Genomic DNA, 17,149 nt, shown 5'->3' on the forward strand with positions numbered 1-17,149 from the left:
TCTCTGTTAATTAAATAGCGAAAAGGGTCAGATTTATGGTTAGATATATCTAACCGAGTGAAAAGGCAACGATTAAAGAATAAAAATACACAAGCACCAGTATACGCGGTAAGATTCATTGAATTAAGAAGATACCTTTTGCTTTTCTTTTTGCAATTTTGTCGTAAACGGGATATTAATATACTAAGGAGCTTTGTCTGGTTCATACTCAAAGAACTCCGAGAACTTGTATAAAAAATTGAGTTAAATTAATGTTCATGGGGGACTGTATAATGCAATAATTATCATTGCCCACCATTGCACTGCACCTTACAAGCATACCAATTATCATTGCCCACCATTGCACTGCACCTTACAAGCATACCACGTCCTCGCATAAGCTTGATTGAGGAATGATGACATAATTTATTGTAGATATGCCATCATTTATAGTTAATCTAACGATTTAGGTTGAAGGAGTATGATATTTACATGTTGAACATACCAGTGATATTGACCCCCTTTTCGATGCTCAAAATTAGGGAGACAGTAACCTCAAGTTATGATCTCCACGAAACACATTTGAGTACCCGAAGCTCAAGTATAGCTTGCATAAATTCAAACACGAAACTATCATGCAACTCAACGCTTTCCTAAAATACAAATATCAATTTAGGTCCTTATATGCCTAGATTGCTTATATTGCAAGTTATTATGTAGAATCTAGTAGTTCTAAATAGTCAGTCGTGAAACTGTCATAATTAATCTATATAAAAAAAATTAACAAACACATTTATGGCTAAGCAAGATAGAGTTAAGTCTAATAAACGACTTCTTTATATCAAATAAACAATCTAACAAAAAAAATTATAACTTTTGATTCGATCATTAGATTAAAATTAAATTTTATCAAGTAATTCTACAAGCTAAGTTATAGGGGTAAATTGACTAGTTGTAACCAACTGAGGACCTAAAGACCCTCAAATTAGACATAAAATATGATTTTTAGTCAATTTTGTTATGTTTTTAGTTGTTGGATTTTTAGCTTAATTTCAAGTTTTATGTTGTCTTTCCTATTGATTTGTGATTTTGATTTCTCTACCTTGTAAAAGTTTGTTTTTAGTTTATTCAAGCAATTATAAACCTCTAAAAGAGACATCATTTTGAAAAAAAAAATCAGTAATAAAATATGAAACCGATCAATTTAATTTTTATTTGTGATTGTTGTTTTCTTTTGTTGTTTTCATTTACATCAACTTAATAAGTCAAAGGCACCCTCCATCAAATTGGACTTGAATTGTTCCAATAAAACAACAACCTTGGTTAAAGAGCTTGTTTAAATTTCAGGAAGATTGAACCTTGAATGAAACTAATACACTTGAAGCCAACTACTACAATTAAATGCATCATTTTTTGGTTAAACCTAATCTAATAATCACCAATCACAATAACAAAACATGTATGACTTAAATAAGGACATGCTCGTTGATAAAATATCTCTTAGAGATTGGTTTTATTGTTGTTATCAGTAGCAAAACAACTCATAAAACTCAGAACTAGAGTAACTTTTATAATGACCCCTTATCATTCTAAGTCTTTGTCCACGGGTAATCCAAAATTATAAGTGACAAATATATTAATTATCCTACCATTGCATGGATATACTTATATGGGTTCAAAACTATATATATAATCTTGAACCCCAACATAAGTCATCTTTTTTCTTATAAGAATTATTCTTTCCATTCTAATTCTTGAATATCCTCTACAACTAAACACACACACACACACACACACACACACACATATATAATCTCATAAGATCTTCTACCTAAATTGATTTATGTGTTGAAGGGTCTCCAATTATTTTAAGTGACTTGTCTCCTAGGTGATCAAATTACTTAAATTTAAGCTTCTATGCTTTCAAACCATCATAATCTTAAAAATAAAAGGTTTTTTTATGATGCTATCAAGATCCAGAGTGCTAGGGAAATTACTTTTTTTCATATTTGAGTGATGAATAATCACGTGTTCATGTCAATCTTCCATTGTTTATAACTGAGGATTCTAAGGGTTAATGGCAGAGGCTGGATTTTCTATAAAATAATCTCTTTTAAAAGATTTTTTAGACCTTTTGATGATTAAGTCAATAACTTTATTATAAGAAGTTTTAATAAATGAGCATTGAGTTTTAAGAACAAGAAAGTTTGTTCTTAGTTTGTGTACGATAAATGCTAAGAATAAGTTGTAAGAAAATAAAGATTATGAACCCCCAAACTAAGTTATTCAGTGAATATTTATAACCTTGAATTATTATTTTTTTCATACTCCAGGGGTCTTAGGTCCTTTTTTTTTCATATTCAAATGGGAGGAAGATCCTTACAATCAACATTCATGTTGATTGTAAGTTTTTTTTTACAATATTAATATTGATAAAAGTATCATGTGCCTATAAAAGACGACCTTACATCAATTTATATATAATATTAATGTTGATGAGATCATCCTTTATAATGAACATTAATATTGATTGATATATGAATGATTCTTTGATGACTTTTTATATAGTTAGGGTGTAAGGAGATGATGACCCTAGATTCCCATCCTAGATACTTGTATCTAAAGGAATCCTTGGGCCAAAAGAGCATTAAACTTGGCATTTTGCCAAACTTATAGATGCTTAGGTCCAACACGTAGCCAAGCCTAATAGGGATTGGGCTTAACATCTTACTAGACCTATATGCGTTTGGTGCTCAGTCAAACCCGAGAAATAGGTCTAACATCTCAACAGACCCACAGGCACTTGGACCTAATGTGTAGCCGAACCCAACAGGGGTTGTGTTTGGAATCTTACTGAATCCAAAGATGTTTGGGTCTGACATATAGCTGAGCCCAAGAAACTTAAATCTTTTTTCTCTTAATTCTTCCTAGTCATGAGATTTATAAGAAAATAAATTTTTAATATAAAATACGTTGATTTATAGGTATGAACTAGAGGTGTTCAAAAAAACTGATAAACCAAGTAAACTGATAAAATAAAAAACTTAACCCAAAAAACAAAAAAAAAAACTAATTAAACTAATTAGATTATATACAAAAAACCTCGGTTCATTTTGATTTTTGATTTTGTAGTGTAGAAAGCAGGTTAATCGAACCAGATCAGTTAAAAAAAAGGTCTTTAGTATAAATAGAAAATGTTGCCACATCACACCCCTCTCTTCTCTCAAGTCTTGCCTCTCTAGTCTACTCTCTGCTAACCCTAAATCCCGAACATAGTTTCAGTTTTTGTGTTGCTCACTTAAAGCCACCCACATTCTTACCCCCTCTCCCTCTCCAATAAGGCCACCCTTGTATCATAGCATCCACCACTTATCCCCTCTCGTCTGTCTACCCTCTCCACTCTCCACTCTCCTTAGACTTTGGAAATATAAACATAGATCGACCATTGACGTTTCCTCAGTCTCCACTGGATAAAAACAGTTTGTGTTTCCATCGTTTGAAACCAGTCAAGCCTTTCAAAAACAGACCGATGTTTCCTCAGCCTCTCAAAACTAGTGAGTTTTAATTTTTTTTTCTCCTTTTTAATTAATTAATTAATTAATTCGGTTAAGCTTATTGTTATTTTTAATCAATTTTATTGGGTGATGAATTTTGGTTTAGGTTTAAATTAGAGCTATTTGGGTGATTAAAATAATTTTTTTCTTTGTTTGAATAAAGGGGATTTAACGGTTTAGGATCATGATTATTGTGGTATAATTATTTTTAATCAAAATCATTTTTTTTATAATTTTTTGCAATTTAAGATTAGAGTTGTCTTGTACATGTAATTTCAGAATCTTACATGTAATTTTACAGTTAATTTTGTTGTCTTGTATATGTAATTTCAATCTCTGCTACTGTAAGCTTGTGTTGATTATGTTACTGTGTTGGTTGATTCTATTGTTGTGTTGGTTGATTATTAAAAATAGATGAACTGTTGATTTTGTTGCTGTGTTGGTTAATTTATAATGTCACACTAACTAGTTCGATTAAAATAATGTTTATAAACTTGTGTTAATTGACTTGATTCTGCTAACTAGTTTTGTTTTGATGAGTTTTTTTTATTCGGTTTTGTTTTGTCATTCTGTGAATCTGTGTTATATTCATTATTCTGTTTTGGATGATTTTGATTGTAATTATGTTTCCTCCATTAATAGATTTTCTAAACTTGTTTTGACATATGTATCCTTTTTAATGTCATGCAGATTGCAGAATACACGAGAGCAACTTTTACTCTAAAAAAGTTACCTCTAGTCAAGGCCAAGAGGTATTTGCATAATACTTAATTCTCTTTACCTTTTCAAATATTTGTTTCATTTTAATTTTTAAACATGATTTTAATCTTTATGTTTATTAAGTGTCGAAAAGAATTGTGCAAGTGATAATGAATATTTTTGTATGTGGTCATTACAGATGGAAAATCTTCAAAATCAAAATACTTCATCCACTAGCACTACCCCAATATCAACCAATGCCCCAGCTTCAAACGCTAACCCAACATCAACTACTGCAAGATCCACCATGGAATAATAAAGGTAAACAACTTCAAGTCCTTGCATCAAGAAAAATAAATGTTGCTGATAAAAAAAAATCGTAAATTTATGATCATTTTACAAAACTTGATGGTGATCCTACAATCCCTTGAGCTGAATGTAATTATTATGGAAAGAATTATATATGTCATACTATTATTAATGGAACAAGTAATAGATGGAGTCAGTTAAAAGTATGCAAAAAGTTTCCTTTTGTGGTTGATAAGAAGCAAAATTTTTCAATATTAGAACCTAATAAAGTAGGGGGTGAATTAGGAGATCAAAGTGTGAGAACTCTTAAGGCAATAGGTTATAATTATGATGAATATAGAAAGACACTAGTGAAAATAATTATAATTGATGAGTTGCCTTTTAATTTTATAAAGGGTAAGAAATTTAGATTATTTTCTAGGACCTTGCAGTTTAGATTTGACATTCCTTCTCGTTTCACTATTATGAGAGATTGTTTAAAACTTTATGTTAAAGAGAGGGAAAGATTAAAGAGAGCTCTTAAGAGTCAATGATTATGCTTAACAACAGATATATGGACATCAATCCAAAACATTAACTATATGTCCTTAACGACTTATTGGATTGATAATGAGTGGAATTTGTAAAAAAAAAATTGAATTTTTGTTAAGTTTCCAATCATATGGGTGAAACAATTAATCAGGGTATTGAGAATTGTTTGTTAGATTGGAGGATTGATAAACTTTTAACTATTACAATAGATAATGTAAGCTCTAATAGTGTTAATATTTCATATTTAAAGAATGTGATGAAAAATTAGCCAACTAATATATTGTCAAATAAACATGTGCATGTTAGATGTTGTGCACACAATATAAACCTCATTGTGTGTGATGATTTGAAAATGATTAGTGTTTTGGTTATTAAAATTCGAAATGTAATTAGGTTTGTGAGATCTTCACTTTCTAGGCTACTTATATTTAAGAAATGTGCAGAAAAGTTGCATATAAAGTGTAAGAAAACATTATATTTGGATGTTGCAACTCGATAGAATTCAACTTATCTTATGTTAGAAGCTGCTGAAAAATTTGAAAAGATGTTTGTGAGGTTTGGTCAAAGTGAACCTAGGTATATGAGTTACTTTTTAGAGGTTGATTCAAAGTGGAATAAAAAAATATAGGGCCACCTAGTTTGGAAGATTGGCAAAATGATAGAACTTTACTGAAGTTTTTAAAGATCTTTTATATAGTTAAATTGAAATTTTCTAACTCATTGCATGTTATATCAAATCCATTCTTCAATGATTTGATTTATATGTATATAAACTTGTTGTAATTGTGTAAAAGTAGAGATAATATTTTGAGTGGAATGACAATCAACATGATGAGTAAGTTTGAGAAGTATTGGGGTTGTGGAGCAAATCATAATTTTTTATTGTGCGTGGCTAATGTTTTGGAAATATATGAAATTTTATTTTGGTGAGTTATATAATTATGATACAGCACAATTGCTAACTAAAAAAAATAAAAGATAATTTGGTAAGCTTGTATGATAATTTGGTGAGCTTGTACGAGTTTTATTTGAAAGCCGATGAAGTGGAGGATGATAATAGGCATAAACAAGATGTTAATGGTGTTATTGATGACATGGAGGTAGATGTTAACACTTTAGCTCGGTTCAAAAGGCACTTACAAGAGGAAGATAGTGTGGAAAATAAAAATGAGGTTGAGAGGTATTTGATTGATAGTTGTGAGGATCCTGATGATGATAAATTAGATATTTTAGGTTGGTAAAAAATTAATGCTTTAAAATATAAGATACTTTTGAAAGTTGTACAATATGTTTTGGCTATTTTTATATCCACAGTGGCTTCCGAATCAGCTTTTAGCATGGGCGGTCGTATACTCGACCAATTTCAAAGTTTCCTATCTGCAGCAACAATTCAAGTACTTATTTATTGTCAAAATTGATTGCATCGTGATCCAATTCCAACTAATAATACAACCTTGATGAATGATTTTCAAACTATAAAAACCTTGAATCAGGTAATGTTTTTTAAAAACTTACACCTTTTATTTTATGATTTATTAATTAACATATTTTTATTCTAACATGTTTAATATTTTATTTTGTAGAATTTAGTGGAAAGTTGACTTTAGCAACGGATGATAATTAGTTCATAAATTGGGATGTATTTATTAAAAATGTATGGTATAAATACTATTTTTTATTTTTATATCTTCTGATTTAATTTATCATGTTATAATTGTAGAATATGAATTTTAGGAATCAAAGTGCAATGCTTTTGAAGTACTTTTTTATTAAGATGATGTGCGCATAAAGATTTTTTTTTTCGTTTGGAGAGTTTTATGATAATGTTATTTATTGCTTTTTTGTTAAGCCCTTTGAAGACAGTAGTTTGTAATTTGGATTTTAACTTATTGGTGTGTGATTATAAGTATGTGTTTTTTAAAATTTTCAAAAGAAAAAAAATATTAGGAAATTAAAAAATATATTGAATATAAGATTAACATTAATAATTTTATATAAATAAATAATCAGTGGTCAACAAACTTAATAAACATATTCATATAAATGAATAATAAGTGGTCAAAAAACTTAATAAACATAAGATTTTCACAATAACAATTTAATACAATTGAATATTTAGGGGTAAAAGAATTAAATATATTCGAAATCTTCAAAGAAAAAGAGAAAATATCAATATTAATTGCAAGCCTAACATAAACCTATTAGAAGCCCATTATAAAGCAAAAAAAAGTTCAAAAAATACATATAGGTTTTTCTAGTTTTTTGGATAAAAAATCAAACAGAAATCGATGAGTTTGAGCCGATTCCAATTTCATTTATAATTTTTATTTGAATTATTTCTAAATCAAACTAAACAAAACATAATCACTATAAATATAAACACACACATCAATAAGTTATACTATTACTCTTCAAAAATAAAGTATAATTAAATTAATATACAAAGAGTGCGCCGAAACCGCTTGTCGGGGATAAAGAAAGAAAATTCCTCATTGTCAAGATTAATACCTCATCCATGTTCTTTGTCTCTGTCAGAACGAGGTTTCATCAGGTTGGTCATTTAGACATTTTTTTAATTTAATGCAGAAACAAATACATAGTTTTTGTTTCGTCCTAATAGCTATGCAATTTTGTTGCCACCCGAGCGCGGGGATCCAAGCCGTGTGGAAATGCAACGCTGCAAGTTCTTCTTTTTTATATAATAATTATTATTGTTTTTTTTAATAAATAGCTAGACAATTCTTTAAGATCTTCCACATAAATGTAAGAGACATCATTGACATACATGTGAAATTAAGGCAACATGGAACAAGAAGAAAACGAACCCCAATACATGATCCTTAGTGCTTTTCCTTGGGAAAAAATATATTGCAAGGTTTTTTTTTTATGGGGTTTGTAGTTTCTTGTTAATGCGTGCAATGTCCACACTGACAATATATTGGAGTATTTGCCATGGTCAACTACTTAAGCAGACTGCATGACAATTCCTTCGGGGTCGGTAGTTATGTTTCTCAGCGAGTTTTAAAATTAATTAAGAATTATTAATTTGGGAGACTCAATCGAGAAATATTTATCTTTAAGAACTCGATGGAGAAGTAGATGCTGTATTTGTTGGAGCAATTTACACAGAGATACAAGTAGCCATGGCTGACCCTTAGCTTGAAAGATCTTGGCACTTGGCAGTAGCCCCTAGCCAAGTAGAGGTCACGAAGACTATATGATACTTTATAGAGCTTAAGTGTGTCGAAAGCTACAATTTAGAATAGTGTCAGAAGAGATTACAAGTCAACTATTATATGGTTGATTTCAGTTTTCTCGGGCAGTTCACAAGCCAATCTAGGACAGCCCCTATGAGAAATGCTTCGCAAAAAAAACAATAATCCGAAAGTACTCTTTATTTTAAGGTTCGTAAAACATTTCATTAAATTAATCAATACATCCTTCCTATGCTGCTGACTGTCCAGTTAATTTTAGCTAGAGGACATTCTGCTTTAGATTCCCTCGAAAATAAATAAACATTTTTCTGTCCAGATATATAAGAACTTCGATCATTTGTACATCAAAGTCTATAACAAATAAGCCGACATGTTTAATTTTAACATATATATGTTCAATGAAAATAAATATATTTTTAAATAATTTTGAAATGAGTTTTAATATTTTTCTATTATTTTTATTTTTTCTATTACAAGATAGTAACAAAAGATTGCTTGTATATTTCAAGATAAAGTGTGAGTGTGTATAAGTCAATCATAATTCGAATTCTATTAAGAGCCCATCAAATACGGTTGAAGTCCAGACCGGTTTCTCGGATAAGAAAATTCTATCATATACATTTTCTCGATAGTATTTTGTAAAAAGATTTTTCTAGAATTTATGTAGGTAAATGATGAAAAAATCCGAACAAGTATAAATCGGTCAATTTTAACTAAATGCCCATCTTCTGTCATCTGATTATTCATAATTAATATATAGTCAACCAACTACTAATCGTGGAAAATTAATTATTGTCGGTGTTTGATTAATTTAAAACTTTACGGAATGTAATAGAAATTCTAGAATAATATTCACAACAGCTAGCAAAATTATATATATATATATTTGGCAAAGAAATCAAGCTAGCCCTCCCATCATGATGATTCATGGACTCTCCAAGAATTTCACATCTCCTCCTGACTGCATTCGAAGGGTAAACCAGCTACTTCACAAGGCAATGATTTCAAAACTTGATGTTCACGATTTAAAAATTGCACATGAACACCAGGATTCATCTATCACAATATTTAGGAAGTGATATGATAGGCCATGAAAGGAGGCAAGAAGTAAATCAACGGTGAACGGTGATGAGAGATTATTTCCATCATGAAACATGGAGAAACCATAATTCATTGACCAAAGAAGCCATGGAGGGAAATTTGGTTTAAAAAAAGGGAAGGGTGTGCAAGGAAAACCCTTACATGCAAAAACGCGTAAAAGAACATTTTAGGAGAACAACCTTTTAAAAATACAAAATGTAACTGGATTTACTCATTGAATATAAATCTACGGAGAAGAGAAAGGAGAGCGTAAATATTTTAAGCAAGAGACAGAGGCCCTGAAAGAGTGGGGGGGTTTTAAAGCAAATTTAATATTACATAGAGGGCCGAAACTGAAAGTGGAATCTGTTTCCTCTAATTGGAAGATTTGTTTTTTCTTTGTCATTATTTGAATTTTGTTTTTTTTTCCTTTCATGTTGATTGGATTTTCTTGAACTTTATGAGAATGCCATCCACATGTTTTGTCTTTATGTGTACCTCATTGTTCTATAAAGGAGTCACTAATCACTTTTGTTGAAGCCCCCCCAGGTACCTTGACTTTTCTTTTCTTTTCTGGTTTCTTTTTTATTCTCTCAAGACTTGAGAAAGTAAAAATGGAGGAGATGGGTTCTATGTGGGATTTTGAAGAGGTGGGTTCCTTCTGCTCTTAATTTGTTTCCTCTTCTGGGTCTTGCTTGGTCTGGCATTTAAGCCCTTGCGTGTTCTGTTGTGTACTATGTACAGTGTGTTATATATTGTGTGATGTTCAATGTGTTTTATTTATGGGGTCTCAAGTCTAAACTTCAGTTCATTTCTCTCCTCATAACCGGTCCCATGATGAAGTCCATGAATTTTCTAATGACTCCGCCTTGTTGGTATGATTTATTTCCGTTTAAAGCCTTCATGGTAGTTGTTCTGTGTCTTGTATGCTGTTACAGCTTAGTATTCGCTTGCAAAAGTGTAGTAATCGGCTTGAATGAGCAACCTTAACTTGATGGCATTTTCTTTCTTTCGATTCTTACATGATATACTTGTAGTGTTTTTTGGTTTGGTAAAAAAAGTGGTCCTCGTTTTGCACTATTTTTTTCCCCTTCCTTTTTGTTTGCTCGGTGAAGAATTTGGACTTGCAAAACATGCCTCGGGTTGAAACTTAAGAGTCGAGACTTGTCTGTATTGATGTAAACTTGAGATGTTTCATGGCACAAGTTACGGGGACCAATATATTTTAAAAGATAGGTTTGTTTGGTGCACTCTTTCTCTCATTGGTTTTCTCTCTCCCTTTTCGAGTTCAATAGATTCACCCTATTTGACTTGAAGGACTTGTCATCCGCATGGGCCCAGATTGAGATTCTACTGTTTTTCTTACCATGGAAATTCTTGTTCATCAATTGGATTCATTTGGAATTTCTGTCTCTGCCTACTAGGATAGTGTGATTTTTGCATTAGTTTGTTTGGTGTAGACTCCTTTACCACTGCAAGCTAAGGTATTGATGTTGATTTCTGAGTTTCTTCGAAACCAAGGCTTCAATTTTTGTCGCGTTGCCCTATTGATTTTACTTATGAAAATATCAAGTCTGTATTATTACTCTATCCATATCTCATATCCGTATTTTGAAGTTGCCAAGCCATATTTTATTGAGTTCTTGTGCTCCTAGCAAAAATAATTAACTTGTATTGAATTGATTTTGCAGAGCTTCGATGAATTGAAGCAGAAGCTTATGTACACCACCATTGAATTAGATTCACTGAAAGTTGAAGCAAATGAAGGACTGAGGAAGCACAAGGAGGATGTTAAGCAATTAATTAATCTCCTAAAGATTGCTTACCAAGAAAGAGACGAGGCCAAAGGTCAACTGCAAAAACTGCTCAACAAACTCATGCTTTTCAGTACTTCTGAATTACTGCCCATTCTTCCTCAAGCACAACCGGAAAGCGCCCTTGTGATTCCTGCTAAAGCAAATTCCAGTATAACTGAATCCAACAGTCTATCTGATACGTATAATCATCAATCACATGGCTCCTCCCCTGTGGAGTCCTTATTTGATGCAGTTACTTCACCAGATTTCTCCAGCATTAACATGGCAGAATCAAGTCACATGGGGTTTGTGAATAAGGCCTTGGTTCAAGAATATGACGGCTCTATATCAACTGGTTTAGTGGCTTCAGCGATGGCCAAGATTGATCCTGCTGATATTGTAATTGATAATTTTGTCAAAGGAAAAGTCTTACCACAGAGCGGAAAACTGTTGCAGGCTGTGATGGAGACTGGTCCTCTTCTTCAAACACTTCTTCTTGCAGGTCCACTTCCGCGGTGGAGAAATCCGCCTCCGCTGCAGCAGTTCAAGATTCCTGTTTCTTTTAACGGTTTTGAAACTCCAAAGCTCACAGCAAATTCAAGCTGCCTTGCTCAACAACCATTTCCTTCCCCGTCAAATATTGGGTTGTCTCGTGGATCTTCTCAAATGTGTTCAGCTTCCATGTTAGATTTTGCTGCTTGTGCTTCTGGCTCAGGTATAGGCAATGGATGTTTGTTAAGTTCTCGTGATATGCATCAAATTCCAGCTAGGAAGCGGCAAAGATTTCAATGAGAATGTGGCACTTGGTTCCTTTTTTTTTTTTTGTAAAATCAAATTTCAGTGGTTAAGGGTGTAAAGGAGATGTTTTGTTTTCAGCGCTTGAGTGATATAACTAGTTAGCTTGGCTTATTTTCCTTTCTGTACATGAAATATTACATTTTCCTAATAGAATAGGTTTTCAAAACAGTTTCATTTTACTATGCCCTGAATACATTAGCATGAGAAAACATCATAGGATTTTGATCCTATTGTGTTTGGCCTTCAGGATCAGAGTAATGATCACAGGACAGCCAAATTTCATAGTCTTCACCATTGACAAATTAGGACCAGTGCAGAACAGTAGTTGTTATCCATGAGGTGTTGGGTGCTCGTTCCTGCCCTAATAATATCTGGAAGTATATTACTGATAAGGGAAATAAAATCTTCGTGAGCTGCAGATTAATTGCCTTATCGTAACAATCACAGTAGACAACAACATAGTTCAGGATGTTCTGTTTCTGCCAAGCTTACATTTGTAAACAAAAAAGCTACTACCTGAAAAGTACACAGTAGAAAGATCAATTGCTACTTTCACTAGCTTAGTTGTATTACATAGTTGTAGAAACTGAGGCAGTAGCTAGTAATGGATGACCTTAAACAAAATTTTGAACTCTGGCACAGTGTTAAAAGACCTTTTACTGCAAGATTCTGACTTCTTGCTCTTAAACCTCACCTCTGAAAATGTGTCCTACATCTGCCCCTGCATTTCCATAGAGAGGATATAAATGAGAGAGAACAGGTATTGCCTTGATATCCATTAATAGTGGACTGTGGTTAACAATTATATCTTCACACCATAATTTTAATATCTTCTATTTAATTATGACTATAGTTTTAAAATTAGGAGAACATTCGTTCATGTTCGCATATTTCTCAGAAAAAACTGACGGAACTTCGGTGTCATCTATACTCTCGCAGCTCATGTAAACACAGTGCTCTCAATCTTGTCAACTAATCTGTCCACATCTGTGGCTACATAGATTTAATCGTTCTCTATCTGTTACTCCTTAATTCCAAGAGGGGCTCTGTGGAGGCGAAGTTACACAAGAATAAGCATCTCTAAAATGTCCAGCAACTCAGCTTCATTCAAAGCCTTCAGATACCATACCCTTCAATTCTAATATTGCAGTGTTCATCTGTAACTTAAGCATAGCATGTCTTTAAGTCCAACGCCAGCCCCAGGACATGAATTTGAACGGCAGTCACATAGGAATCCGTTTGTGCTTGTGTCGGTTGCTCTTGTTTGCATCATCATCCTCCTCTGGCTCATTTACTGCAAAATTCTAAAACGAATTTGGTGTGCAGTTGTTAGTGTAACTTTCTCTACAAACCAGTCTGATAGGAGACATCTAAATGAGGTTTTCTTTGAAGATCCTTCAATGCATTTTCAGTGTCATGGACTTGAGCCCTCCATGACGCGCTCTCTCCCCATCACTCAGTTCAAGAAGAAGAATAAAGAAGAATCAAGTCCAAGCAATAATGAATGTGCAGTATGCTTGGGTGAATTTCAAGAAGGAGAATGGCTGAAACATTTACCGAACTGTTGTCATGCCTTTCATACTGCTTGTATTGACACTTGGTTTCAGTCTCACACAAATTGTCCTCTTTGCAGATCACATGTCTTTAATCTCAGTCCCTGTCGTGATTTTTCTGTTTCTGCGCACACACTGCTAGATATTCCAACGAGGGAAGAACTTTCCCAAGAAAGAGAAGCAAATTATGAAGTCCTACGCTCCCAGATCCTACAGAATTTAGCACTTGGACCTTAAGAAACAGGCAGTGGACTTGCTTCGTCGTGTTGATTGCATAAATTTCAGTGTAAAATATTTTATAGATAAAAAATATTTATTTTACATGTAAAATATTTTTAAATACTTTACTATGACTTTATATGTAAAATATTTTTTTGATATTTGATTTATAAAATATTTTCATTTAAAATATTCTACATGTAAATACTTTTCAATGATGTTAATAGCAATTGCTAAGTGGTCATAGTAGTGGGGGAGGGGGCAGAAAGATGGTGATCATAGTGGTGGAGAAAGAGAAGATGATGAAAAAACTGGTAGTGGAGGTGAGATAGTGATGGTGAAAGAGGAGATTGTAGTGAAGAAAGATACAGTGATGGTGGTGATTAAGATGAATTAAATAATTATGTACCATTCATAAAATATTTTACAAAATTTTATGAGCTCAAAATATTTTTCAGAACTAAATTTGAAAATTAACTACACTTTTTTTTTTCTGGAAAATACATAGCAATAAAAAAAATCAAAAAAATATTTTTATATAAATATTTTATGAAAAACAAAAGACCAAAACGAACTTTACAGTGCCTTTCATTTTAGGGAAATTAGATTAAACAGGTGAGAGCTGATGAAATTCTAAGAAAATCAGTAATTCCTAAGATACATGTAATGGAATGGAGATGAGTCCGCTGGGCAATCTGGACAGCAAAACAGAGAACAAGGTTCCATCTCCGACGGAGCCAAGTTAATCAGCAGTGTTGGAGCCAACCTAAGATATAAACATGTTACAGTCTTTCCATTTTTTCTTTTTTCCAAATCCTTCCTTACCCTGTTTCCTCCTTTAAACTTCTTCCATTGGCATTTCAAAAAAAAGAAAAAAGGGCAAGGACATTCAAATTTTGCTAAATTGACTTGGATCAGTGACTTTATTATGCAACAATTGATTCAAGCTGAAAGCTGTAGCAACAATTGGGACACAATATGAGAACCTCAACCAGCGAAAAAAAAGAAAATCCTTCCTCCTATATATAAATTGTGGCTATACCTGATATGAAAATGCCAGATCACACAATTTATTATATAAAGTAGACATTGAAATGATCTAATATCTGAAAGCATAGTTCAGACTTCAATGGATAGAAACCTCAAGACTACAAGGTTGCTGGATCTCAATTACAGTTAAACACGAGATAAAATATAACCAGAAGTTCCACAAGTTCACAACTCCAGACTAATTTTGCAAATCTCTATCATTAATGTCACAACAAAACGGCCTTACTCTGGAATGGAATAGCAAAGACCAACTTCGAAAGCAGAGAGCAAGCACTTAAATGATTCCAATCTTGTTCGCCACATCCAATGCTGGTGTCAACCTAACATATGCCTTCTTGGTACCATCAGGCCTGCAGCAAAATCATTGAACTCAGAAAAGGGACTAAACATTTTCAAAGGGAAGAAGATGAACAAGAAAAGGTTACAAGCAACAAGTCTCGTGGATCTGCCATGCATAAGAGTCCTGCCTTTTCCATGGCAGATGATAATTCAACCAAATTGCCAAGTATAACAAACTACATCTAATAGAGATGTATCAGTGTGTTGTAAATTACAGATGCAAAAAAAATGCCATCTTTTCTACATTTTCTAAATTGAATTGTAATAATCAATATCTTTGTAAGTGGTTCGATCAGACAATATCATATATTGATGAATTTGTTGTGACAACAAAACAGTAGAAGCTAAGGTTTTGTGCAAGAGCTGGTAGGGGTAATAATTCCAGGACGGTCTTGTTCATAATTAACATAATGAAATTCAAAAAAAACATCTAAGCAATTATTGACAAACACAATCTGCATGTGATTCAAAATAGTCAACCAACTTCTAAAAGAAAAACATCATATTTTCTCAAGACCAAAAACATTAAAAAGAGAAATAAAGATTGAACCTGACTTGACAGCGTACCTGATCAGGGTATTCACTTTCTTAGACTGAATGTCATGCATATTCTTGACAGCATCCTAGATTTTCTTCTTGTCAGCACGTATGTCAACTATGAAAACCAGGGTATTGTTGTCTTCAATCTTTTTTATTGCAGACTCAGTGGTGAGGGGATGCTTTAAAATCCGATAATGATCAAGCTTGTTCCTTGGTGTAGCACTAATGCGAGGATATTTAGGATTCCTCTCCTTCAATGTCCTAGGTCGATGAAATGTAACTTTAGTTCTGATCTTCTTCGTCTTCTTGAAGGTTGAACCTGACTTTACTGCTCTCGCAACCTTCATGGCCTATGACTTTGAGTCAGCCTTTTTTCAAACTGTCTGTTGTGCATGTAGCATGCACACAAATGGTGAAGAAAAATAACGATCATGAGCAACACAAACAAACTAATCAAAACCCATCCTCAACTGCTATTTTTAATAAATGCTGTTGAATGAAATCCTACTACACTAGCATACAAACCCATTAATCAGAACTACTCATGATTGCCAGGAATCGACAAGGGAAACAAAAAACATCACGCAATAGATTCAACGTATACAATAAAGAAGGCTGTTTACAAAGGATGTTTCAACGTATACAATAAAGAAGGCTGTTTCTGAAAACATTACAAAGGATATCATTCATAGGTACACACCTCAGCAATACCCTAGCCTTGCTCTTTTTCAATAATTTCATCAGTACAAGATAAGAAATGCACATTGAAAACACAAGAAACTTATTCCCGAGCTTAGATTTCTCTCGCCACTGAAAAAACACAATCAGCAAGGCTTATTTTCATCTAACAACCCAAAAACAGATCCTCTTTATAACAACTTATTGCTCACTTTTCAGCCATCCTATCAAACAACTTGATGTCATTTTCATTCATTCAAGTTTTCTTCTAATCGTTCACTTTTATTCTGTCTCTTTAAGTCATTAAACCAATAGTACAAGGTTATTAAACCAAAACATGAAACAAAAAAAAAAAAACAAAAAATCTTCAAAAAAGTAATACTAAATAACCAATCAAAATTATGTATGAATATTGAAATGGGATAAAATCATACCTTTAGCTGGTGCCCTTGCCGCCAAATCAACAACTTGAAACCCTAAAGAAAACCCATAAAATAAAAGGGTTAATAACTCTTGTTTAAAAATATACGAGTGTTAGATTAGAGAGATAGGTAAGAGAGAGGACCTGTGGCTGGCGAAGCCGTCTTTAGCAGAAATCATTATTTCCTCTCTTACAAATCACTAGATTGCAGCAGTGAATTTTTTGTTAGTTTTTAATTTGATTCTTGATATTTTTTTACACAATTGAGCTAAAATTAATATCCGATTACATTTATTTTTTTAATGATTGAAATAAAAAATAGAACGATAAATCAGGTGGCCTATTTGAATTTTATATAAAATAATTATTTTGATCCCTTCTCGGATAT

General features: G+C 32.6%; 1 protein-coding gene, 1 long non-coding RNA gene and 1 pseudogene across 5 annotated transcripts; 2 read left to right on the forward strand and 1 right to left on the reverse strand.

The window, feature by feature from the left end:
- Window positions 1-9,891: 9,891 nt before the first annotated feature.
- On the forward strand, window positions 9,892-12,223 carry LOC105107911 (uncharacterized). 4 transcript variants are annotated; one of them, XM_011002003.1, is made up of 2 exons: window positions 9,892-10,017; window positions 11,059-12,223. In XM_011002003.1, the coding sequence occupies exons 1-2, from the start codon at window positions 9,982-9,984 to the stop codon at window positions 11,953-11,955; spliced, it is 933 nt and encodes a 310-aa protein (XP_011000305.1). In that variant the 5' UTR covers window positions 9,892-9,981; the 3' UTR covers window positions 11,956-12,223. The 4 variants fall into 4 exon arrangements, with proteins under 4 accessions (XP_011000305.1, XP_011000308.1, XP_011000306.1 ...); XM_011002006.1 differs by lacking the exon at window positions 9,892-10,017 and adding an exon at window positions 10,026-10,242; XM_011002004.1 differs by lacking the exon at window positions 9,892-10,017 and adding an exon at window positions 10,255-10,851.
- Window positions 12,224-14,733: 2,510 nt separating this feature from the next.
- LOC105107914 (60S ribosomal protein L23a-like) lies at window positions 14,734-16,152 on the reverse strand (annotated as a pseudogene).
- A 41-nt stretch (window positions 16,153-16,193) lies between these two features.
- Window positions 16,194-16,652, forward strand: LOC105107913 (uncharacterized). The gene is made up of 2 exons (XR_838953.1): window positions 16,194-16,276; window positions 16,317-16,652. It is a non-coding gene; the product is annotated as an uncharacterized LOC105107913 (long non-coding RNA).
- The last annotated feature ends 497 nt before the right edge of the window (window positions 16,653-17,149 follow it).

Source organism: Populus euphratica, unplaced genomic scaffold (genome assembly GCF_000495115.2).
Source record: "Populus euphratica unplaced genomic scaffold, PopEup_1.0 scaffold175.1, whole genome shotgun sequence".
NCBI classification, from domain to species: Eukaryota; Viridiplantae; Streptophyta; class Magnoliopsida; order Malpighiales; family Salicaceae; genus Populus; species Populus euphratica.